This window comes from Vanessa tameamea, chromosome 7 (assembly GCF_037043105.1).
Source record: "Vanessa tameamea isolate UH-Manoa-2023 chromosome 7, ilVanTame1 primary haplotype, whole genome shotgun sequence".
Classification (NCBI taxonomy): Eukaryota; Metazoa; Arthropoda; class Insecta; order Lepidoptera; family Nymphalidae; genus Vanessa; species Vanessa tameamea.
This window is the reverse complement of record NC_087315.1, coordinates 10,939,057-10,964,733: the sequence shown is the minus strand read 5'-3', so window position 1 is coordinate 10,964,733 and position 25,677 is coordinate 10,939,057. Positions and strand designations below refer to the sequence as shown.

Here is a 25,677-nt window from a genome sequence, read left to right as displayed (position 1 = left end):
CGGAACTGTACCGTATAGTGTTTGCACTATTTAATTCCTTGATGATTTACTCCATATTAAAATATTCCTTCCTGCCAACAAACAAACGTGACACGTTTTTTTGTTGCGTTCCATAAAATGAAAGAAATTAAAATTCTTTCGTATATATTTTGAGACAAAGTAATTACACACACTTTAAGATCTATTCATGGGACGTTAATATTTTCATGAAGCGTTAAATGTATTTTAATGAACGTGACATTATAAAAATATATACAGTTGTTTTTATGCGTTCTATTTAGTTTAGTTTTTTAGTTCTGTTTATATTTATATAATTTGTTTATACAAGTTGTATATATTTTGGACGCCTAACGAGCCACGCGATAGTAAGATGCCGCCTTCGCCCACAGAATGACTAAGAAGTATTATTTCACATGGTCCATTGCGCTCACACTCATCTTTTGCTTGTAAACTGGATCACTAAGACAAAAAAAAAAAAAAGATATAATAACGATATAAATACTACATATTTATATATGGCAGTAGAATAATTGATGATTGTATGATTCCTACTGTCTCGCTAAAACCCGACCACCATCTACCAACGGCATGCAGTTTTACAAATAGCAAGGTTAGTTTTCAAGGTAAACGAAAACATAACTTTGAAAACGATCACAACATTTGAAAATATTTTAATACCATTGTCTATTTTAGTTTCTATGTCATTTTAGTTAGACGCTCGTTTTGATTTAATTTCAAAATAGTTTGTGTTGTAAATTTTATTTGTTTTTTAGTGTGCTAAACAAAAGGCTCATAGGCTTTTTTTATATTTGTAAATGATACACAAAAGTGTTTACTCGAAATAATAAAAGGTCTTGATGAAATTTCGTTGTTTATGTTCTAGTTTCAAATTATATTTATCAATAGGAAATGATATGCAAATTGTCTGCGAAATAGAGAAAAATCTAACCGCTTGTGAGTCACAGATGCAAATAATTATTTTTTTAGAATGATCTAGAAGTAGTTTACACAACACAATACAAATACATAAATTATATATCTAAGACAGTCGTAAATGATTTGATTAAAAAAGCACTCAGACAAAGAAATTGTCTTGAGATAATGAAAAAAATACTATATTTTTAACGCTTGTCATTGTCAAGATGAAAATGTTACAAGATAAGAATCTTACATTATTTTCGAAAACAATTAATAGCAGAAGACGACATGATACTGTAACTGTTGGAATGTTCCCATGAATTATATAAAATATTGTATACGAGTAGATCCAGCAGTTGAAATTTAGTATTTTTAGAGTTTAGAGCCGGTGCGTCACTTGATTTATAAAATAGTTGCCTGTTGACATCCACGTATTGCCTTCACCTTGGTGAGACGCTGGTTTGTATCACGGCTGAATCGTCGGTGCCCGTGACATCCACACGCTCCGCTTATCCAAAATAAACACCCTAACAATGATACCGATAGCTAAATTAGAACTGTTCAAGCTGACCGTTCGAAAGCTAAAGGATTCCTAAAGATCAAAGTCAGGTGAAAATTATCGTCGGAATCCAGAACGCAGTGCTATATAAATGGTCGTGGCAAAAATATACCTGCGCCAGTCACGATCAAGGGCGTGCAACCTGGATCACGTTATCTGATGTTTGGACTTACTTCTGGAATAGTCGCTTTTCTCCTCGTCTTCGATGTGGTTGTCGTAAATGTTTCGACAGTTTCCACTGATTCCTCGATCTCTTCGACATCGTCGTTGTTGCCGCTCCAGGCACCGAAAAATTCCGTCATATTTGAAATATTTCTTTTCCACTTTATGCACTAAACTAATAAAGATCTCCACACATTCACTGCACTAGCAGATTCGACGATTCCGACACATTTGAATTTTTCAAATTGCTATTTCCTTTTACCTTTGAGATCGTTAGGCGTCACATCCATTTCTGGCACTAAGGTATCGCGAATGATTAGGTCTGGTATAGACTTTTATAAAGGAGCACTGCGGAGACGGCCACAGTTGATCTTGCTCAGAAACCTACTGGAAAACTGAAATAACCGCGGCGAACAAAAAGCACCAGCCAAAACATTTCACATGCGCGATTATTATTAGTTGGACGATCTAGCCGAAAGAGTGAAGTGTCGCTGTAGTCTCTTCGTATATCAGTTTGATACTTTTGATTATTTTCGAACTCATTCCGAGTTTACCTTTGCTCTCGCCAGCGTTTGTGAAAAATTTATCGTGACATAAATGACTCCTGGCAGTCAATTTTATTGTGTTTGGAAAATATTAGATTTTCTCACACATTGACTAGACTGGCAGTAAGTTTGTGATGAAAATGGAAAACTAGTTAACAACTCCAGTTTTATTATGTTCCACATCATTTTATGAAATTACCTGCACAGATAAAATAAATACAGGGAAACAAACGATGAAACATTGTTTGGTTTTATTTCAAGTATATAAAACAGAGATTTGATTTTATACATTTGTTTGACAGAAAATCTGATATTTTTGTATGAAGTTTTTATGAAAAAGAATTATAATAACATATTTCTTGTATGTAGCCGTCCAAAACCGGCGTCGGCGTAGGAGCCGACAGCTTCTCCACTTAATATAAATACGCGGCTCTCCTAATACTCCACGATAAATCTGTACCACATTTACTATGGGCTTTCAAACGATTTTATATTTTAACCCGTTATCGATAAAGTCCTCTATCGAATGTAGTAAATTATTTAAATTACAAGATTTCCTAGTAACGGTTTCATGTAACACAAAATTGCATCTTGTTAACTTTCTGATAGAGTGGAAAATTTATATGAACGTACAAATATGGGTCATATCTGCCATAATTCGGATTTTTGTAATCGATTAAACGGTAATTCGTTTGGAAATCCTATTTCACGTTAAATTTTAATCTGCATAGCATGTTCACCTAACAGATGGTGGCAGGCCATATCTACTTACAAGCATGTCGTATTATCGTACCACTTTTCCGTGGTAATTATATATTGTGCTCATTATACAAATAAGGTTGGATGTAAATATTTAAAGGAATAGTAAAAGTTACTGTTTGAATTCTCGGATCATTGACTTTTTGTCCAAATTTTATTTATCTAGGATCGGTTCTGTTACAGATTTGCCAAACTTTTAAGGCTTGCTTACTGCATGAGGCTGTCCTTTCTTGGCTTTTCCTGGTTTACCAGATAAAACAATTAACACTAAAATTTCTTAAGTAACTCTTATGACGCTGACGAGCAAAGAATAGGCTCTATTTTATCATAACCAAGATAAACCCATCCTCTATAACTCCTTATAAAAATATTTCGAAAAAATAATAAATAAAATTCTAAGAACAATTGTTTGAATGAAGAAATAAAAGATAATGAGTATAATAGAAAAATATATGTTAAACAGATAATTAATAAAAATATACTGTAGAACAAAATGTATTCAAATAGGTCAACTTAAAGACCAAAGGTCACTTTATTTACGAGTATTACCACTCTTAAACAATATTACCTTTGTGTGTGTGGTGAGAATGATCAACATGTATATATTATACATATATAGAGCAGCTGTGTTTGGACACTTTAATAATACTGTCCACAATACTATAGACGAAGTACCAACAATTTTGATAGAAAATTTACGTTTTCCGTGACATAAATAGTGTGATAATTTCGTTGTTCTAATTCAGTCGGAATATCCACATTCATACTAACTCACATGACGCCCGCCTCATGTCCGTGTCCATTGCTTGACGTCATCCAAGGCAACTTACCTGCAATCACAATCAAGATTAGCGGATGTGAGATGAAGGATTGGGAGGTAGAAATAGCGCGGACAACATTCGTTGTTGCGTATGACATTGACCTGACCAATGCTACATTGGTGAGTAAACATTTAGAAGAACAGACAATTATATCGTTTTTATATAACAAACATATCAAAATAGTTCCTATATTTATAATACTTTCATTTGACATATAGGACGGGGTTACCCTATAATTATTAAATGTATTAAAGCCGGTATTCATATACTTTTATCTTCTAAAATCAAGATTAAATAGTGTTGTGGGAGTTCATATTAATAAAGTACTTTTGAATCTGATTAGTTATAGGATAAAAATTATACAGTTTTAATTTTTAGGAAACTATCAATATATTACGTATCTTAAATATAAGTATAGTATAATGTAGTATCGTCGCACTAAATTTGCAAGAAATATTGATAAAAACAACGAATTCATTTTATAGGGTTACATGAATATTAAGCATTCTTTTACTTCTTAATGAAAGATCCAAATCACCCGAATCCCATTCGAATTACGTTGTTCGGTAAAGACACGGTAGAGGGATTTCCAACTCGCAGTGTTTTGTATACGCAGTTACAAAATACTGGAGGAAGGCATTTATTTACATAATAATTATTAACATTAAGTCCTTATTTATTTGTACAAAATAATTGAATATTATTTTTTATGTTGTCCGACAATTTGATATATTTGCCATTGAGAAACTGGCCAGCTCCAGGTAATAATATGATAAAAATATATATATAAGTTACTGTGCGTAATAATAAAATATTTTTATCTATACTTAAAAATATAACTGTAACAGGGCCACGATTGAAAGTGAAATATTTTAATCGTGGGCGATAATCGATATAGAGGCCGAAACGATTGAAACTAATGTCTGCCTGTACGCACCGCGGACACCACTAAATGTATTTTAATAAAACTCTGCACAGTGATAGTTCTCATGAAAGATTTTTGTATCTAGGTATGTTTTTGTTATGTAAAAGTTTTTTTTCTTTCGTATTACGTATTTGCCGCGCAACGTACATCCGCATCCGCCGTACGCAAACTTTGTACAGATGTTATTTGGCATTTGCGTCAAGGTTTCTGGCATAGCTGTAGAGCCTTCGATTCCGCGATACAATAAAGTTATATACTCGTTTACACAATGTTCTTAATTGTTTCAATAATTATATATTACAATTATTATTTATATATTTATTAACAAATACTATATTGTCACTGAAGCGTGTGTATCACTGTTTTATTTTTAGATCTTATTTACGTTTCTTTTTAAATATGTAAATCAATATTTCGAATTTAATAGAAAAAACAATCTTGATAGGAGTTGGATTATAAGTCAATCTCCTACAATACAGGATCATAAACGTAAAAATATATGGAAAGAAGATGCGCATGGTCCGCATGGAAATCTCGCTTACGAAAAAAATACTGAGGCTATTCAATTTAAAAAAAAATATGACGTTTTTGCCTCGAGTCTCAGAACACTTCTATGTCATAAATGCTTTCTCATACCAAAATATGATTAAATGATAACAGTATTCAAGTAACAAATATAATTATGTCATCCAAGCGATTAGACATCTGATTAGATATTGTAACCCTTTTTTGAAGTTGTCTTAATTAAAGGTCATAAGACACGCTACGTACACGTTGTAATAACCACGAGTCTCTGACTCATTGAAACTCATTAATAAAAATTTTATATCTTGGACCGGAGGGCTGGTTAAATTTTTGCCTAGAGGAATTGCAACTCATCGTGGAATTTTCGCTAGCATTGTTGTTACTATTTCACGCGGTCATGATTTGAAAAGTAACTATTTTAAATTTTTATTCGTATATTTAAGACCTTCTTGCAAATAATTCTTCAGTCATCTTTGTAATGGAATTATACAAATGTATCTAATTAAATTTAATTCTTCTCCTTAAAGAGAGAGGAAGCTTTAGCTCAGCAGTGAGATATTGACAAACTGTTAATTTATATTATTTTACTGTCTTTTTACATGTTAGTAATGTCTTTAAATATACTAGTGGGTCTCCCACGAAACTTCGTTTATTCAAAAGTTTTTTTAGGTATTCCGTAACCTATGATAGGTTTTGTTTTGATTTTATTTAATTGTAAATTGAAAATCACTTATCTACATTTGGCGGCAAAATGATAAAACTTTTTTTAAATCAAATACTTAATGCCAAATAGAATACATTAGTTCCGTTAGAATTGAGTTTGTTGATAACAATTTAGTTTAATTTTGTTTACGTTTTTAATATTTTTCTTGTACAGCTGTAGTACCGCTCTCTAACCGGCTAGTACCTACCCTTTTCCTCTCTCTAAAATGAATTCTTTGTTAAATTGTAACAATTTAGTAAATTGCAATCAAATATTCTCTTTAATTTTTTATATGCATCTATCGTCGCATAGTCACCGGCAAGCTTTAGCAACGCAAATAGTTTTCGATCAAATTGAAATTAATATATGTTGTTTTACAATCTGTAATAATTTGTTAACAAGTGTTTTGCTATAAAATTAAATATAAACAAGGAAATAGTTTTTATCAAGATATGGCGTCGTTAAATCTGAAATGACATTGACAACTTTAAATAACACATTCCGAATAATATTATAGCTGGCTGGCATGTTTACAATTACGTTTCTTTTCAGCAAAAATATTTATAAATATCGTTTTTACAATGTCTTCGAGTTCAATTTATTTCTGATTCTTAGTTAGACCTGGTAATTAAATAGTGGTCAACACCAGCAATATACGGAAACACTAAGTATTGCTGCTTGATGGTAGAATATATGATGAGGTGGTACCCAGACTGGTTTGTATATACCACCAAATAAAATTAGACGTAGGTTTAAAAAAATGAATAAAAATCAATATCAATATAAAATTGGAATTCACTTTTGTTCTTTGAAATCACTTCTACGTGTTTACGATTAGCGTTTAATTCTAAGTGATGATGATAAGGGTTTAATATGAATATTAGTAATACCTTAAAAAAAGGCATTGCTACTTTTTTCTAAAAAAACTTTCATATTTTTATAGTTTATAGATTCAAGATGGACATAGGTTATAATCTTATCGTATAAAATGTTTATTGAAGATTAAATCAGTTTTTTTTTTAATTTTTTTAACGATTACCATGCAAATGCTGCCAAAACTAATGTTTGTGGTTTGGCCGTGAAAGAGCAACAGTCAGACAGAGTTACTTTCGTATTTATATAAGTTATAAATTAAACGTATGAAATATAAATGATCATAGCCGGTAAGATCTATTGGTACTGTATAGCACTGATTGAGATATATTTAAATGTTAATTACATTAATTAAAAAATATATCATGTAACCTCGATTCAACCTGTGCAACATGGTACGTATAGCTGGTATATAAAGGTTAGAGAGATAGGTAATTGTAAAGTTGATAAGCGACTGTAATACGAATGATTTGTAATTTGAACGTCCACGTAGCTGTAAACAGAATAATTAGACACGCCAAGAACTAACGCATTCTCATTAAGGTGAAAATTAATTTCGGTGTCAGAGTAACATTTATTATAAACCACGCCGTGACTATTTACGACAAATAGGAATTATCTGGCATGCAATAATATGGATTTGGTGTACTGAATGAGCTATGAGTTGTTTTACTAAACAAATTACTCATCTTGTGATTCTGATTCTTGTATGATCATACTTTGTGCCTTATGCAAGGGGTCTCGAGCCAGTATAACTACAGGCACAAGGAGGTAATATCTCCGCTCCTATGGCCGTGACCACTATCAGGTGGTCTAAATGCCCGTTCGCCTAATAATATAAAAAAAAAACAAAAAAAAAAAAACATGAATCCTCAGTGTTCAAAAGCCAATAATCCTTGTCCGGAATTGAACCCCTTTTAATATCTACGAATTTTATTTGTTGAGCTCTTTGGTTATTTGTCTAAAACGTCATTGATACTTCTTAATTCAAATATCGCTATTCAGCGTGAATTCATTCTTTTTGACATTTAAAAATAACCTTAAAAAATAAAGTCCGAAAATTAGAACCGAGTATTTCTTGATAATACATAATGTGAAAACCATAATAAGGCCGAGTGACCCACATCATAGGTAACAATACGACGATAGCACCAGTTTATTACTCCTGCGTGTCAATTAATCACTGTGCTCATAAACTGTGCCAAGAGCGGATTAGCCAAGTCATACTCCTAAACAAAACTTTGTTATACTGAAATAGAAATTTAAAAATGAATGTTTTGCGCAATCGGTGCACAAAATTATTTTATAAAGGTACCCTGTTTTTTCTTAATCATCAAAGCGTACGAATTACAAAATATTTGTCAATTAAAAAATTGTTACGAATACACAAGATAATGATTATAAAAACAATAAGAGACAGATGAATTATATTTGTGAGAACATTTTACTAATAAATTATAGTAATAAGAAATTTACGAGAATCTTAGTTCGCCCTTTCAAAGAGGATTATTTTTATTTGTATTCAAATTTAGGTAGGATAATATTACAAAGTTTTGTTAAGAATTTCTCGTCATCCTGCCTAGATAATTGTTTCTATTGTTACTTGTTTTATTTTTCTCATTATACAATCATACGTTCGATCTGGAGCTAAACCATTATATATTTAAAGAGTGCTTGATGTTTTGTTTAATGTTCATCTTAAGTCGACAAATATAAAATAAGTATATATAGATACTTTCGTAAAAATACTACTAAAATCATGATCACGTTTAACAGTGGTACTATCAGCTATTGAAAATCGATTCTCTGGACAAAAGAATGTAAATAAGCTTAATAATACTGGCAACTATACTCTATTCCAACCATAAGAGGAGAAAAGCCAAATAAACAACATTTGACAGCAAATTGAAGCGATATCATTGGTCGAGGGCTTGAATAATCTATGATATTCACTACGGATTTGCGAAAGAATGACGTTTTGAACGTGGACGAAACTGTTATCGGAATTTTGGAAGTAAAATTAAAGTGAAAATAAGTAGTTAAGTGGAAAATTGTTAAGTTACGTGTTGTGTTATGAATAAAGATATATTAATGAAAAACTCTTAGTAATGGCGAATATAGCTGAGTTATTAGCGAATCGCGTGAAATACGAAAATCTAAGGTTTGTTTATCTTTTTTCCTACTTCCATTGGAATACGTAATGATAAGCGATTTTCTCATTCAATATTTACATTGGCATAGTTGATAGTGTAAACCAATCCTTAAGCCAGCTAAGCACCGCTCTAAGATTTTGTGTCGTATAATACATACAAACTTATATCGTTAACCATCAATACAAAATACCTAGACGGTAATCTATTAAGAAATATTAAGTTTTTCGAACAAGAGCTTCTAAGCCATCATTTCATCAAAAGAGAATATCCACCAAATATCTAAATGCTTACTGTTATTTAACCGACTTATACGAGAGTTACTTGTATTGCAAAAAATATTATCACGGATTTTAATAAATTGGAATATTTCGTTATATGTATTTGAGAACTCATTTCTTTCAATCGATGTATTTGGCAAGTTATTGAAGAGTTAATATTTCGCCCCGAATATTTTAAGCAACAATGTAAAAATGTTTAGCAATCAGTGCAATACTGCGTATAGGAACGTGAAATTGGTAATGTCGAGACGAGGATGAGTTACAGTTTTTAAATTTCGAACAATCTTATCAAATACGCATTTGGATAAGTCTGTATGTGTGTGTTTGTACGTAAATTTGTGTATGTATACATGATTTGTATTGTTTTGCTCGTTTCGTTTTATTTGCCTCATTAACCTTACGTATACAATATACATGATTTAAAAAAAGATGTGTCTTGGACGATTGGAACGAAATGATCATTGCTGTGTTATATATCAAATAATAGACACAGTTAAATAAATTACCAACGTTTGAAAATAATAAAATGACAAGAAATAAAATTGTTCTTACAATAGTAAAATTGTTTTTAAATAATTTTATTTAAAACAGTTTTTTAATAGAAAGACAGAAATAGATAGAGAGGTAAAAGTCGTTTGCCCCCTCCAAGCAAGATTTTTCCTTACGTGACGATGTGATTACTAGTCACTCTACTTATAAGCAGCTATAAATAACATTTATGAAAAAAAAATTGTTTGTATGGTATATATAAATGACACCTCCAATAGTTTAAGAGTCTATGGATAGATTATTGTCTATGGATAGATGAAATGCCAAACAAACATAAATTTATATCAATAATGAAATTTTATTGATATGCCAATAAGTCGAAAACTTCTTTCAAATGTACAAAAAAGTCTCGGAGATGAATTGACCGACAGCTGCGCACAAATGACGTAGTGTTTACGCGGTATGTAGGTTAATGAAGTAATAGTAAGTAGCTCCATCTATCAGACTGATTACGAACGAATTAGGAAATGGTTCGTATCAAAGTTTGAAGCTCTTCGAAATTGTTTATTTTGTAATTTAGTACGATTGATATTTATACCGAATTAATTTGTTTTTAAAATTTATATGTTAGTCATATACGTGAAGAAAAATGTGTTTGTACAACAAAATACTATTTTTTATAACTTAAGCGCATATGATTTTTTTTGCGCTAAATCGTAAGACTATGTAACTGTGTATCGGTGTTTATATATATATTTCATCGTATAGGTGGCAACGAGCAGAGAACGAGGCTCACTTGACGGAAAGTGACCACCAATATAGTCAATGGACCTTATTTAAAACTTTGTTCGTACTTTAGTTTCGCACAGTAGGTATTATTTTATGTAGCCTACTTCTTTACTATAAAGATAAATCTATTAACATAAGAATTGATTAAGTGCTTAAATATATACAAATATGAATTAAAAATAGTTACTGTGGTGGCAAGATTGCTAGCAGCATTTCCCCGTTGAATCGCAATTCCGATCCTCTGGGATAAAAACGAACCAGCCCTCCTGTCACCAGTGGAGGCAATAAGGCGAAGTGTTATACTTTTGATGAAGCTTTTTGCACAAACAAAACAACAAAAAAGTACTTCTTTACTTTTTATAGTTTTCGATTCCTTAATTTTTAAACTTTAAACGAAACTAGTCGCCAGTATCTATTACATATTAATATATTACCGATCTTCATACGAAACATTGTAGAGCGGATGAAAAATGACACATCGACCTGTCCCTTTCTGTCACAAATAATTTGACAGTTGAAAGTATGAGACAAAACATTGTGTACCTATACAACGTTTATTAATAGGGGTTAATTAATAACAAATTTATAAACGTTGTGACATACAATATCATTTATCAATGTCATTGGACAGTCTTTTGATTAGAAAGTGATATTCTTTAATGACAATAAAAGCACGTGGCGAATGATGGTGCCAATAACCTTTCCTGTCTCATCAATCAGTATTGACACGCCCAACATCGTATTTAGTAGTAATGTCGTAACATACCTACGCATGAAAGTAATTACAACATAGGCATTAATTGAAATTATTCGCGTGCATCGAATGCGATTGCATAAGGCCTGGCTAATGCATTCAACTATAATAATTGCACTAGTCGTGAACGACTCTAATTGCGAAGTTTAATTTAATTTTCTAATAAAAGTTTTAAGCGTGTCACTTTTTAAGTCATATAAACATTTTTCTTTTATTTTTTTTTTATATAAAAGCGAACGATTTATTTAGTCCCTCTAGGTCATAGGAATTACATTAAGTAACAACTTTACTTAACCAACTATGGTATCTAAGATTTTAAATCCCTTGTCAATTTAATTACACTGGCTTATTTCGTTTAAATTGGAATACGATACTACTTAACATATACCTAGGCATGGGTAATGGTAGAATATAAGATGAGGGGATGGCCCCAAAGGATTCTGCACAGAGTTCTACCACCGGTGGAAATAGTCTTATTAAAAGGCATAACTAATAATTTGATTTATTAATTTATGTATTTTATCTTTTTAATTTTTTTTGTATGCTTATGCTCTGTTGTATGGATGTAATTTATTATTTGATTTTCTGATCTCTCGGAATGCACAAATATATAATATTATCAATGGAACAAAATCTCCGATACACTTTCATACTTAACAAATAGTATATTGGTATTATATAATTTTAATCCTCTCTTTAAATGTTTTTTAAAAAAGTTTAGCTAGTCATTTTAAATTAAGAACACGTAAATATACAATACTAATTTTAAATAATTAATCCTTCTTTTAAATAATTAAACTTTATAGATACTCAATCAATCGAGATTCTAATGAGCGATCGAAAATAATTTAAACGAAGTCACAATTCAAAAGTTTCAAGATTAAATTGCGAAAATATAGTTTAAAAACCAATAAGTTTGTAAACTAATTTATATAATTATTTTGCGATTATAATACAGATAAAGCTAATTGTAATTTCTACTAGATTGCATTGAAACAAAGTATACTTGTAGAATACTGTAGATAATGCCTACTGTATACTGTAATACGAAGAGAAAGTTGGCGGGAATGTCGAGTAAAAACCGTTTTTCTCAAATCGAAACCAGCTCATGGTTCCCACAATACTGTGTTTTTATTTTACACGTAAATTTGTTTTTATTGCACTGACCGCAAAAGATACAGCCCAATAATTCTCCGAAAAGTTTTCAATGGGATTAACGGGCAGTCACATAAAATTCCCAACTTTGTATGCGTATTTTGTTGAAATCTATCACGTCAAGAAATTTTCTCAAACCTTCAATGCAATGTGTCCTTTTTCAAGCCTCAAGATAATGGTATTATTTTAAATTACACGTCCGTCTTAATAAAGGATGAATGTTTATAATATTATTATGAAACAATTTCATCCGGTAGCGAGTTCCGAATTTGAGTTTTATTATTTTAAACTATTTATTATTCCACGTTTTTATGTATGGATTGAAGGGTTATAATTTGAGGTTATGTTGCTACATAATTTCAGCGCAAGTTTGCGGCAATACATTAGGATATTCTATCGGACACAAACAATATTTTCCTTTACTACTAAGCTTATAAGTGAATTAACACCTATTAAGATTAAATCTCTGTTGTATTTGGTAGGATCAAACCCGTGAATTTCGATTCATATACACTGGGTAATTTTTGAATTGATATTAAATGTTACAATAAAATAGTCCCTAGATTTTATCACACATTATTTTTATAATTCCGCTATGAAAATCATAACTAATAAGTCTCGTTTTTTAATTGCATTTTTAATCCTCACTAAGCTGCTCACACTTACATAATAAACATAATCAGCCTGTAAATTTCCCACTGCTGGGCTAAGGCCTCCTCTCCCGTTGAGGAGAAGGTATGGAGCATATTCCACCACGCTGCTCCAATGCGGGTTGGTGAAATACACATGTGGCAGAATTTCGTTGAAATTACACACATGCAGGTTTCCTCACGATGTTTTCCTTCACCGCCGAGCACGAGATGAATTATAAACACAAATTAATGGTCACACTTAAACAGCTGCAATCAAAATTATAGTTAACATTCGGTCGATAGCGGGCCTTCTAGAAACACACACAAGCAAAGATTTTTTCGCCTCACCCAATAGTATAATTACAATTATATTTTTGTTTTATCTTTTTCTTAAAATCAGTATTCTTCTGACGGTTTTTGAGTGTGTAAAAGTGTGTTCGCAGTTTTTTTTTTTCGTAAGCGTAATTTAACTAAGCCAAGATAATCACTGTTATGCCAGCCTCTTCACCTAATCGCTAATTGAAAGTTTCAACATCGTTAGAATCAATTAATGGGAATACAACTCACTGCCAAGAAATGATAAATCATATTAAACGGTTGTAAAGTTTAAAAACCAGTTATAAAAACAGTATAGCTATTTTTTAAATCACGTGCAAATGATTCAATCAATAAAAACAGTAGACCAAATTTATTCTGTTGTTTAAAGATAAACAACATTATATTTGTAATCGTTTAAAAATAGAATGCAAATAAACACAATATTTAAATAGGTTTTTTTTTAATTAATTCGTTTTGTAAATGAATTACCAATATCAATAAGAGCCTGTAAATGTCTGACAGCTGGGGTCTTTTTCTTTTTCGGATAAATCTTCGAGAGTATTACGTCACGCTGCTTCCATGCAGTTTGATAGCCATTTTATTCATTTCAACATGGTTTTAATACACCATGTGTGGTATGGCTCTTACACTAACGGCCATAGGAAATACATAACCTATACCATTTTACAACTATGTTAGAATTTATATGTATTACGAGATATATCTATTTCACATTCAAGACTGATATTCGTGTATCGTAAAATAAAAACGTATTTTTATAACTGCTTATATTATGATGTATTATACCAAGTATATAAGATAAATATTTAAAAGTAAAATAATTTTGCTTATATAAAGATTTTATAATTTTACTATTATAATAATATACTTACAATTGAAAGATAATTACTTGTGAAAGTGTTTTTGAACGAGTTTATAATTTCCATATTATGTATCCTTTTTTAATAATTATAATATTACAGAACGTTTTAGATAAAATAATAAAATATAATTTAATTCTTAAATAACAATATTATAAAAAAATCATAATTTCATCAGTTTAAAAGCGGAGTGTTTTTTTTTCTCTTTTTTTATGATCTAGGTATGTAGTTGGATGAACGAATAGGCCATCCATACATCCACCCATAGACAATGACGCTGTAAGAAATATTAACCATTCCTTATATAGCCAATGCGACACTAACATTGAGAACTAAGTTGTTATGCCCCTTGTGTCTGTAGTTACAATTGCTCAGTAGTTCTGTTTAGCGGTAGAATATCTGATGAGTGGGTGACACAAAGCCGTACCACCATGTACCAGTCACAATTTTTTACCATAAATTAAAAGACACGTTTTCTGGAAGAGATTAGATAACACCAATAATAGTGCTGTGGAGTCAGACAAAACAACAGCTGTAAATATAATAAATAACGCGTTTCAAAATATACCGTAATAATGAGTAAATTACGACGTGCCCACATCCGAGTCATAATCTGTTTATCCGTTTTATTGTTCTTTATTTTTTACAAGTTCTATTTACATATGTTTATTTAAATGCATCGTTGGTCTAGAGATCTATGGATCTTGAAGTCCCAGGTTAAAATCTCGGTGTAACCCAATTAAAATCATCAGATTTTTTTCTCTACTGGCTTAGTTAGATACATTCTCACATTCATAGGTCTCCCTGGAAAGTATATGAAGCTGTCGGTCCCATCCGTGATCAAAGAAACGATGGATAGATTGTGTGACAGACGATATGGCTAGAAAGAATGTTACTTATGAGGTGACGTCAGACAGAGAAGTATGGAAGAAGACAAGCTGTGCCGACACCAAAAAAATTGGGATAAGGGCAGGATGATGATGGTCCCGTCCGTGATCTTCTCCGATCGTGTCGAATTACCGCCCCATGAATATAATATAGAGAATACCTTCGTCACTAAATTGTCTGATATTATTCCATTGTGTTGCATACAGTTTTGTAAATTATCGCGGTCTCTTTTTCATGTTTGGTATTAAGCGGGATAGCGAGTCCTGTCAAGATTTCTTTGAGAATAATCACCAATATCTCGCGCACCATAAGCGCGATACGAGATACGACTTGTTAATAATATAATCAGTGCGCCTTGTCGTTATGCAATCGCTCTACAAATAAACAGTCGATTGTATAAATAGTTCTTTGATAACCGAATGGTTCATCATTACAACGTTTCGTCAACACGATTTATGATTCATTTACGTCTAAAGCTTTTGACAACGATTTTACGTAAGAATTTAACTATCCTTACAAAATATACGAAAATATATAAATCATACAATTTAACGGCACACTTTTAAACGTTTATTTTGATTTTGAAGTGACTTCTTTAGGATCGTTGTGATTTGAAATTCGTTGAAACAAAAATGTACCACGACACAGATAAAAACAAAAATTATATGTAGCTTATATATATATCAATGGAAGTAGGAAAAAAGATAAACAAACCTTAGATCTAAGTATTTCATGCGATTTGCTAATAACTCAGCTATATTTTGCACTACTAAGAGTATATGACTAATATATCTTTATTAATAATAGATATAACACAATTACACTTAACTACTTATTATCACTCTAATTTTAATAAATATATTCTGATAACAGTTTCGTCGACGTTCAAAACGCCATTGTTTCGCAAATCCATAGTGAATATCATAGAGATTCAAGCTGTCGACCAATTATATCGCGTCAATTTGCTGTCAAATGTTGTTTATTTGGCTTTTTTCCTCTTATGGTTGGAATAGAGTATATATATTAAATTTCACTTTTACCGTGTGTGAATTACTCACACATACACACTTATTTAAACTAGCGTGCAATAACAGTAACAGTGATCTTCTACACTGATTTGTTCATTTTTTTTTTCTGAGAGATAAAGTACTGTTAAAAATGAACCAAAGCCGTAAAAGGATTGAGATAGTTACTTTTATACGAGACTATATTATAAACGAAATCACATATTTTGTATATTTGTGTAGTGTTGAGCAGAGATGGCCCAGTGGTTAGAACGCGTTCATCTTAACCGATGATTTCATGTTCAAACCCAGGCAGGCACCACTGAATTTTCATGTGCTTAATTTGTGTTTCTAATTCATCTCGTGCTCGGCGGTGAAGGAAAACATCGTAAGGAAACCGGCATGTGTCTAATTTCAACGAAATTCTGCCACATGTGTATTCTACCAACCCGCATTGGAGCAGCGTGGTGGAATATGCTCCAAACCTTCTCCTCAAAAGGGAGAGGAGGCCTTAGCCCAGCAGTGGGAAATTTACAGGCTGCTAATGTAAAAAATGTAATGTGTATTGTTTATGGAAGCATTTATTTTTTTAAGTACGGATATTTTAAATGAAACATATTATACAGAATGAGTACTTTGCATTTATAATATTAATATAGATACAAGCAAAGGTCTATGGTCGCTGATGAGTAATGAACAAGGTTAAATAAATTAATCATTCGTACATATCCCAAATTATTTTTACAATTTTATCTTCATAATAAAATAAAGTAAAATTGTAATGAAGTTCTTTTTTTTTTAATTTTATTAGAAGACGATGGCCGGAATGAGTCATTCATCCCAGAACATGTGGGTCGAACATAAAATTGTAACGACGCTCGAGACGCGACGGCCATGCTCGATACCGGGAGACGAATGGAAATAAAGTACAAAATTAGACCATGGATACTCGAAAGGGACTTCATTTCTTTGTTTCAATAAAATATAATAAGGTTTTATATGCGTGAAAGTACTGGCTCGTAACACCCAAAACGAAATTAAATTTTTCATTTAAAGTTTGCACGAGTAATGCGGATATCAAAACAATATTTATACTAATGTTATTAACGCAAACGTAAATCTATGTGTCTTTTTGTCTGTCTGTTGCTGTTTCGCTGACAAACAATTGAACCGAATTTGGCGAAATTTGGTATGAAGCAAGTTTAACCTCCATGGAAGGACATAGGATTTCTTTTCTACGTCTAACACCTGAATGCCAACTCATAAAGCGACAGCGAAGCCACGCGTGTTAACTAGTATGTATATAGAAAAAGAGAGAGAGTCACATATTTTATCACATTCAGTTGTTTCAAGAAAAATATAAAGTTTGAAATACTATTGACCATTTTTTTATAAGCTGAGATATATAAACGTTTCATCCCATACACATATTTAGGACGAAGTTCTTAATTTATAATAGAACAACGTCTGTTATTATTCTATATTCATTTACGTCTTTTGAATCGAAATTACTCATTATATACAGCTGAATAACTGATTGTTGGATAGACTTATCAGGGCCTCTTGCAGTAGGAGTGCGTCCTTTTTATTTCCATACTATCACAACAGATAGCGCACGATGTTATTCTCCTTGAACAAATTACAGTTAGCATACTATCGGTGGAATCACAAGAAAAACGTTATTATGTCCTTATGTCCAACTTAGGTTTTGGTTCACTGTGACATTGACACTTTCTGCGAGTAAATATAAAAAAAATACAAAGCACGCTATAAATTATAAATCAGTACGAAGAGGTCATTCACAGGAAGACGTATTCAAACTTCTTAAAATTATTCACTTTATTGTAGTGTGATTAAAAGTAGGCAACATTTGAATTCGTATAATAATGACATTTAAGTATCTAAAAATGTCATATTTCAATTATTGTTATTTATACAATGACGTATTACTTATATAGATTAACATAGTTTGTGTACAGGAAGACAATTACAAAAAGAAATTGACAAATATCCATCAAGTAATGAATACCAGTGAATGTGATTGTTTGGTAAAAAAATTCTAAAAGTTCAGCCTAAAACACTCACGGTTGAACTTGTTTGAGTGATTGAAATGAGATATTCTGGGTATATATGTCTTCCTTAAAACAGAATAAGACTAACATTTCCTAGAGAATATTTGTTATGTTGAGTGTCGGTGACCTCATTGTGGTATGTTGATGGAGATATGACAAATCTTTGGGAATCATTACAATATCTACTTAGTCTATTTAACTATTTAGTCCCGATTTATTTGGATTCGATGAAATTTGGTCTCGTCTTCCGGTCTGGTCAACAGTCCTCACCTCTATTTTATTTCTCATACTTCACTAAATCTGACTATCTCTTCTTTGGTCTTCCCCTCCCTTTTCATCTAACAATACTTTTCTATTTTAATGCCATTTAACTCATCAGATGTCCTACCAAAGATAAACGTTTTCAAATTCCTTTATTTATTTATTCCTTATCTTGTCCATTGGTATCATAGTACTCATATAACATTTTCATTTCAGGAGAATAAATGGCTGGCCATGTATACGATATGAACCAGAGTTCATAGAAGGAAAGCTACTAATACTTTGATATAGGAATCGTACTATCATTTATTTAGCACCGACAGTTTATTTTATACGTTATATTTGTTTCCTAAGCAACGATAGCCGGATCTCCTACAAATCCTTTGCCGCACAGACCAAATATCCAAATTTAGGATTAATTATTTAAGATATTTACGGATATAATTAAAAGGAAAAAATTTAATTACCGTTACAAAGACGCGCGTAAAAAAGTAAGCGCGTCCTTACTGAAATTCTCATTGATCAACGAAAATAAAATAATTTCATTCCGTAAATTCATTACACAATATTAATTTCGAAAACCGATACGCCGATATACGCAGCAGAAACCATTAATTTCTTACATGTCATGACCAGATATTACAGTTCTAGCTAAATTTACCCGAACCATGAACTGAATACACTTAAATATGGGTAATGGATCTAAAATCAACTGTATCAGGTCGATGCCTCTAAGTTCTTCTCTATATGGAGAGAATGTTTACAGACACTACTAGCATTCGCTGTTGCAACGTTTTTTACTTCTAATGTATTAATACTAATGCTTATTCGATATCTTCTTACTCTGAACTTCGTTTCGCAACTCCTCTTAGAATCTGTTTATCTGTTATATTAATAGATGTTCCCTTGAAATGTTGATAATTTCTAATCATTGATTTAGTAATTCAGTAATAGTCTAAGAGTTAGTAGCTATCTATGATAAGGTTAATGTGATCGAACATATACCCCTCAATCCCAAACACAATGCCGTGTGATCTCTGTGTAAATAGGTTTTTCTCAGGTAAGTACTACTTAGGTAAACCCGAATTATTTAAGAATACCATTCTTTAACTTAAATGAAGCTAAGAATCTTTGGAAGATATATCCTCCGAGATACCTCTTGGAAAGTACATTGCTATATTGATAATGACGTCTGATTTCTTATAAGTATTACAGGTATTAAATCAAGTTTAGATAAATAATTGCCTTTTAAGTCACATGTTAGGCGCGGTAGCCATTTTACGATTATATTTTACTTGGTGGTAGGGCGTTGTGCAAGCCCGTCTGGGTAGGTACCACCCACTGATCAGATATTCTACCGTCAAATAACAGTACACTGTATTATTGTGTTCCGGTTAGAAGGGTGAGTGAGCCAGTGTAATCACAGGCACAAGGGACATAACATCTTAGTTTCCAAGGTTAGTGGCGCAAAGGTGATGTAAGGAATGGTTAATATTTCTTACAGCGCCTTTGTCTATGGGCGGTGGTGACCACTTAACATCAGGTGGCCCATATGCTCGTCCACCAACCAACGCCATAAAAAAAAAAGGAATTCTCTTTAGTCTCTATATTCTTGTTGGTTTGTACAAGCTCGTCTGGGTAGGTATTACTCCCAAATACTAAGATATTTTACCGCCAAACAGCACTTCGAATTTTTGTGTTCCAGTTTGAAGGGTGATTGAACCACTGTAACTACAGGCACCAGGGACGTAACATGCCAATGTCTTTAGGCGTTGGTGACCATTAAATATTTTCCCAACCTACCTATACTATAAACAAATATTATTTTAAGATCTATTTTCAATACAATAGTCGAAAAACTCAAACTTGGAATTAACAAAAATCCACGCGTTCAATTTACTTCATCATCTTGGTTCTAATTACAGAATCTAACGTCATTCGATATCTTTGTACTTGACATCATTTTTTGTATTTCATTTCTTAGAATTACAGATTCGTATTTAAAATTAATGCAAGTACTTTTCATAAAGATGATATGATAAGCTAGCTACTTATAATATTGTACTGCCGACAGCATTAGCTTAATATCTAATTAGAGCCAGAATTTTCAAAATACATGAAAACATAAGCTTTGTATATACGTGTACCTATTTAGTGGTGAAGATTTTGAAAAGTATTCCTGCTGAAATCTTCTCCTTAAGATGATGCCTTGTCTTAGCAGTGAGATATTTATGGGAAGTTATTGATTTTCGAAAATCGAATACATATACGAACGCGCTTGAAGCACTTTATTTTATAAATAGTTTTTATCGTCAGTTTTAGAATTGCATTGCTACTACAACCCATAAATTACCTTTAATTCCCTATAAATCGTTGAAAATAAAATAAATGCAAAGAGGATGATGAAGAAATCTTTCTTATATTCATTTTGATTGATTGCCCTGATGTGTCCGTAGCATTACAAATCCGCATTGCGGTCGAACAGGTGTGTTATATCCTTTAATATAATAGTGTAAATATTTACATATAACAGGGCATTGTACCAGTTCTAGCAAATTAAAATCTTTATTATTGGCAAATGTTAGAATCGAAGGTTGCTCTAATTCCACAACTTTTCGCTGTGAATAACTTTTAATTTTAGCTTTCGGTCGCTTTAAAGGAAGTCAGTTAGTCACATGTGTCATTGACCTCCGAGTCACTTCACTGTCAAATTAGTCGCGCTATTTGAGTTCCGTGACTTATTGAGATTAAACTAATTTAATATGACTCGAGTTGTTGGGCATTTTAATTAATATAAAACGCTTGTATCAACCATTCGTTACTTACGGTTTAACATTTTTAGGTTTTCCAATATATTAATATTAGGATTCCAATATTAGGATAATAATTGATTTAACTTGAAAAAAAAAAAACATTTTCTTAGTTAAAATTCCATCCAAAGACACTTAACACATTAAGGACACATTTTAAGGAAATGTAACCTAACCGTGTATCATCATCGGGAGCCAGTGGCTCATTTAGTGATTCATTTAAAAGTCAATATTTATCGTATCATCGTTTCAATTGTTGATGGAAAAGTTGAAGATTGTAGTTGTCTTCGTGTCAAAAAACAAGTGAAAACTGGTAGGCGGTACCTATTTTGTATCGATACGTTCATTTGTCATGTATTTATTCGTGGTAAAATGACGTACATGTAATTCTTTCATATAGTACAGCTTCTTTAAGCAAAATATGGGATTATTGACATAATTCCTGACTGATTTAATTGACGAAATGTATTCCGTCTTTATAAATAACAATTACGATAAAAATTGTAAGGAAAATCTAAAGACAATATAAATAATGTTTAAGTCTAAGTTTAATAGCTTCATCAAAAATGTGTTAGATTTTCACGTGTTTCAAAATTTTAATACTATTATCCATTAATCCATATAATACTTATTAAAATCTTAAAATGTATTAATGTTAGAGGTTTCTTAATCGTAGCATAATTCTTTAATCAGATTAGCTCAAGATTAAATCAGCAATCTGATAAGTTAATTGTCTTAATTAGTTAAATGAATCGTGCTAAGTATTACGAGTAGTGTTGAAAATAACAATTTTAGATGTAACTAATGGATAAACTGACCAATTGCAGTATATATATCATTATTTATGTTTCTCCCATATAATTTTTTATTTATATGTTTAAAGGTCTACAAATCAAAATGACAATCACAAAAATACACATGATTACATTTTTCATGATGTAGACACGGCATGCGTTTAATATTAAGTACCAATTAGCGTCTAGTCCATGAGAGCAGCATATACCAAGCATACATTTTTTGTTTTTTGTTTAATTTGAGTTATTTAATCTATAAATATAATACATGCGAAAGTATGTTTGTTTTGTTAATCATGCTAATCTCATAAAAAGTCCTGTTTTGTTTTGGTTTTTTGGGTTAGGTAGCCCATTTAATGAGGTTTTAGACTGTTTAAAATAATCCTATGACAGACACCGGTGGAAGGTGTAATGTTCGTGTAACCTCACGGACCAGCCAGTACATCATTTATATTCATTAACTATTTCCCGTGATAACAGTTACTCTCCAGTATCTGTTATCACGGCAAATAGACAGAAGCGAAATTAAAAACTGTAAGCTAAAATCTAATTAGGTATATTGTATTCGAAATTAATTAAATAATCTTAATTTAAAATATTATTTATTGGTTTGTGGGTGTTATGATGCATCTATTCGCGCGGCTTGACCGACTCGTATGTCGGGACGACAAACGGCATATCCCTCCGTCGCCACCCAACGCCGCATACCATTTTATGTATATTTGCGTTTCGCGTTTGCTGTTTTCTTCGTTGCCTTATATTTTTTATTCAGGATTAAAACTTTTTTTTTAAATTGATTTGTATGAATTGTGTTTTTCCCTACAAATAAATTCTCTCAATGACCAACGATTTGGATGTTTGAAATCTTCCTGGCGTGCCGTGACAGCCAATTTTTTTGTCAATGTACCGTTACGTATATTGTTATTAAATTACAAAGACATTGTCAGTTTGACTCGTCTGTTTTTTTAAGATGTTAATCCAAGCGTGTTGATTTATATTTTTACATGAATCTCTGTAGTCGAGAAGTTGAAATTCATAATGTCGTCCACTAAAATAATTTAAGTGCTATTGTCTAATGTTATGACGTCATCAGACTTATTGTAGGCGGCATCGGTAAAGCATCAATATTACTTTATATTTATTATATAATATTACTTATATGTATATATATTTTTTTACAATTAATTTGTATTTCATTCGCACTTTTTAATCCGATGATCCGTTCTTAGTTACTTCTATAACACAATATCGAATTATTTGAGTTACATTTTCGCGAGGACTGGAGTTTTTTCAATACATAAATACTTATAAAATATACCTATCAGTCAGATAACGGTTTCTACTCGTAATTTTTTATATATCGAACAATAATACGCTAATAATATTAGAACAACAATTTAGTTCCGAAATTAAGAAAAAAAAACATAAATGATATACATTTCTTCCCAGATACAAAGCAAGCAACATCACCTCGACATTGGCGTCGCGGGCGTCGCGTCGAGCTCTATTTCTGTGCGCATGCGCCGTCCAACGTTTCTCGTTTTTCATTTTCGTACAATGCATGACAAAAAGTACGTCGTAAACAATCGTCATTGTTATATGTTGCATAATATCATAATACGTTCAAAACTTACGCGTGTTTTACTTTGTCATGCTAATGAAAATTATTTTATGAGATAAATAAATTGGCACAAACTACATGCAAACGTCTGCAGCCATATTGTATTCGAATGAAGCATTAAATATATACATATAATTTTATATCGTTCAACATTTTGATTCTAGCTTGAGTTTGACCTATAACTTAGGAAATTTATTTAGACATAATATATTATGTTGTCAAATATCATAGTATTCACTGTGTGGTCGAAGTTTGACCAGAAAAATATTATAAGTGTTCAAGTGATCGAAATTTGACCATTATTGATAATTTGAATACAACATAAATTTTTTGCTCGAATCCATCAACTTTCAATTCCAATATTTTGTTCAGCAACAAATCTATGTCAACTAAAATTGATATACATACATATAAAACGTACTCTTTCAAATTTACTGTTAATATTATATAATTATACAAACAATTGAATCTGGAATGACGGATAAAACAACAATTGAATCTCCATTTTTTTTAATGGCTCGAAGAATAACTATATGGATCAATGACTTTAAAAAAAAGATTATTTTTTAATTTTTATTGCTTTTGCTTTTATAGCTGTTCAAGCCTTTAGTATTAATAGTAGTGTAGTAAAGGAAGTAATAAGAAGCTAATTGATAAGGAATTGTAATTATCAAAGACTTAAGGTTACTCTGAGGTAAATACATTGTAGTGTATGAAATATTGATATAAAATTATATTGACGACTAAACTCTGATTGGCTGAGCCCTTCTTAGTATGTTGGTACGAGTGTTTTTTTGTCTACGTACTATAAATAAAATAATTAATTTTCGGTTACACGGTATGTGAAATTCACATTCAACGTTCGACATTGAAATAAAAATCAAGGGTCAAAGAACCTGTTAACATTAGCGGGAATGTTCGTGACATCTTGACATGAATCACTCTTTATTTACTCCCGCTTTACGACTTATGTACAAACACGCGTAACTAAAATACATTACCGAATTAATAAAGATTCTACGACGCTGGAATATCAGGCTCCAGATTGGCCCTCAATGTAAAGTAACTATTTAAAAAAAATTGCTATTTTGTGTTCTGTTTTAAAATTTACTTTATATAGAGTTAGCACAAGCTTCCAAAAAATCGCCAATTATGGGTTGTTTACAGATAGTAGTGATTAAAATACATGAATAAACAATTTAAAAAAAAAACAATTGCTCCTCGTTATAAAGAACCTACAAAATGTCCAAAGTTTAAATTAAAAATATCGTATTATAATCTGTACTAAATATAATTTTAGTCTGTTTGATTACATCTAGACGGTAATGGTTCAAATCTGAACGAGCGTCTGGATTTTGAAGTACGTAATTACTTAATATTCATCAAAGGAATACATCCGTACATACAATAGAAAATAAACAGAGACTTACTCAAATATTTAAAGAAATAATTGACAGAGTATACACGTGTAATGTAAATAAGTTTTAAATGAAAAGATTTTTTTTAATGAAAGTAAATTTTCAATGTCAAAGTTGTGGGCAATGTTTCTATTTGTAACAATACTTAATTTATAGGGAATATTTTTGAATCAATGATGACGGAAATTTAATTCCAAGCATACGATACCGTGAGTTTTGATAGCATAAAATAAATTTACTTGTAATTACTGCATTGATTGTCACGCTTCTTAAAGCTCTTTCATTCAATTTTTAGGTCAGACCATTCAATTACTCAGTTTTTGAGTAAATAACTCAGTCTGTATTTAGAATGTGACATTGCTTACAGTTCCTTGCATTGATGAACACAGAAAGAAGTCGGGTTGATTTCTTTTGTGGTGCTTTTCTCTAAGAAGAAACTCGAAAATCACCGCAGAAAACGGAAATAAATAACATTTATAGGATACATATAATATCAAAATGGCGCATCACCGTAAGTCAATAATCAACATTGTCACAAGTGAGATACTAAGTAAATTTTTACAGAATCGC

The 25,677-nt window shown here is 31.4% G+C and overlaps 1 protein-coding gene across 6 annotated transcripts in view; it reads right to left on the bottom strand.

Moving 5' to 3' along the window:
* Tmod (tropomodulin) overlaps nucleotides 1-25,677 on the bottom strand; it is a 76,606-nt gene that overhangs the window by 40,228 nt on the left and 10,701 nt on the right. For 2 of the 6 annotated variants that reach the window (XR_003368895.2, XM_064215465.1), the window contains exon 1: nucleotides 1,651-2,014. The exons of 1 other annotated variant lie outside the window; for it this stretch is intronic. Coding sequence is in view for 3 of the 5 variants with exons in the window: in XM_064215465.1 (XP_064071535.1) it covers nucleotides 1,651-1,779 (129 nt within the window). In the remaining 2 variants the exon portion in view is untranslated. Of the gene's footprint in view, nucleotides 1-1,650; nucleotides 2,015-25,677 lie in introns of those variants that run through there. 3 more of the 6 variants (XR_003368897.2, XM_026637046.2, XM_026637050.2) reach the window with 3 other exon arrangements.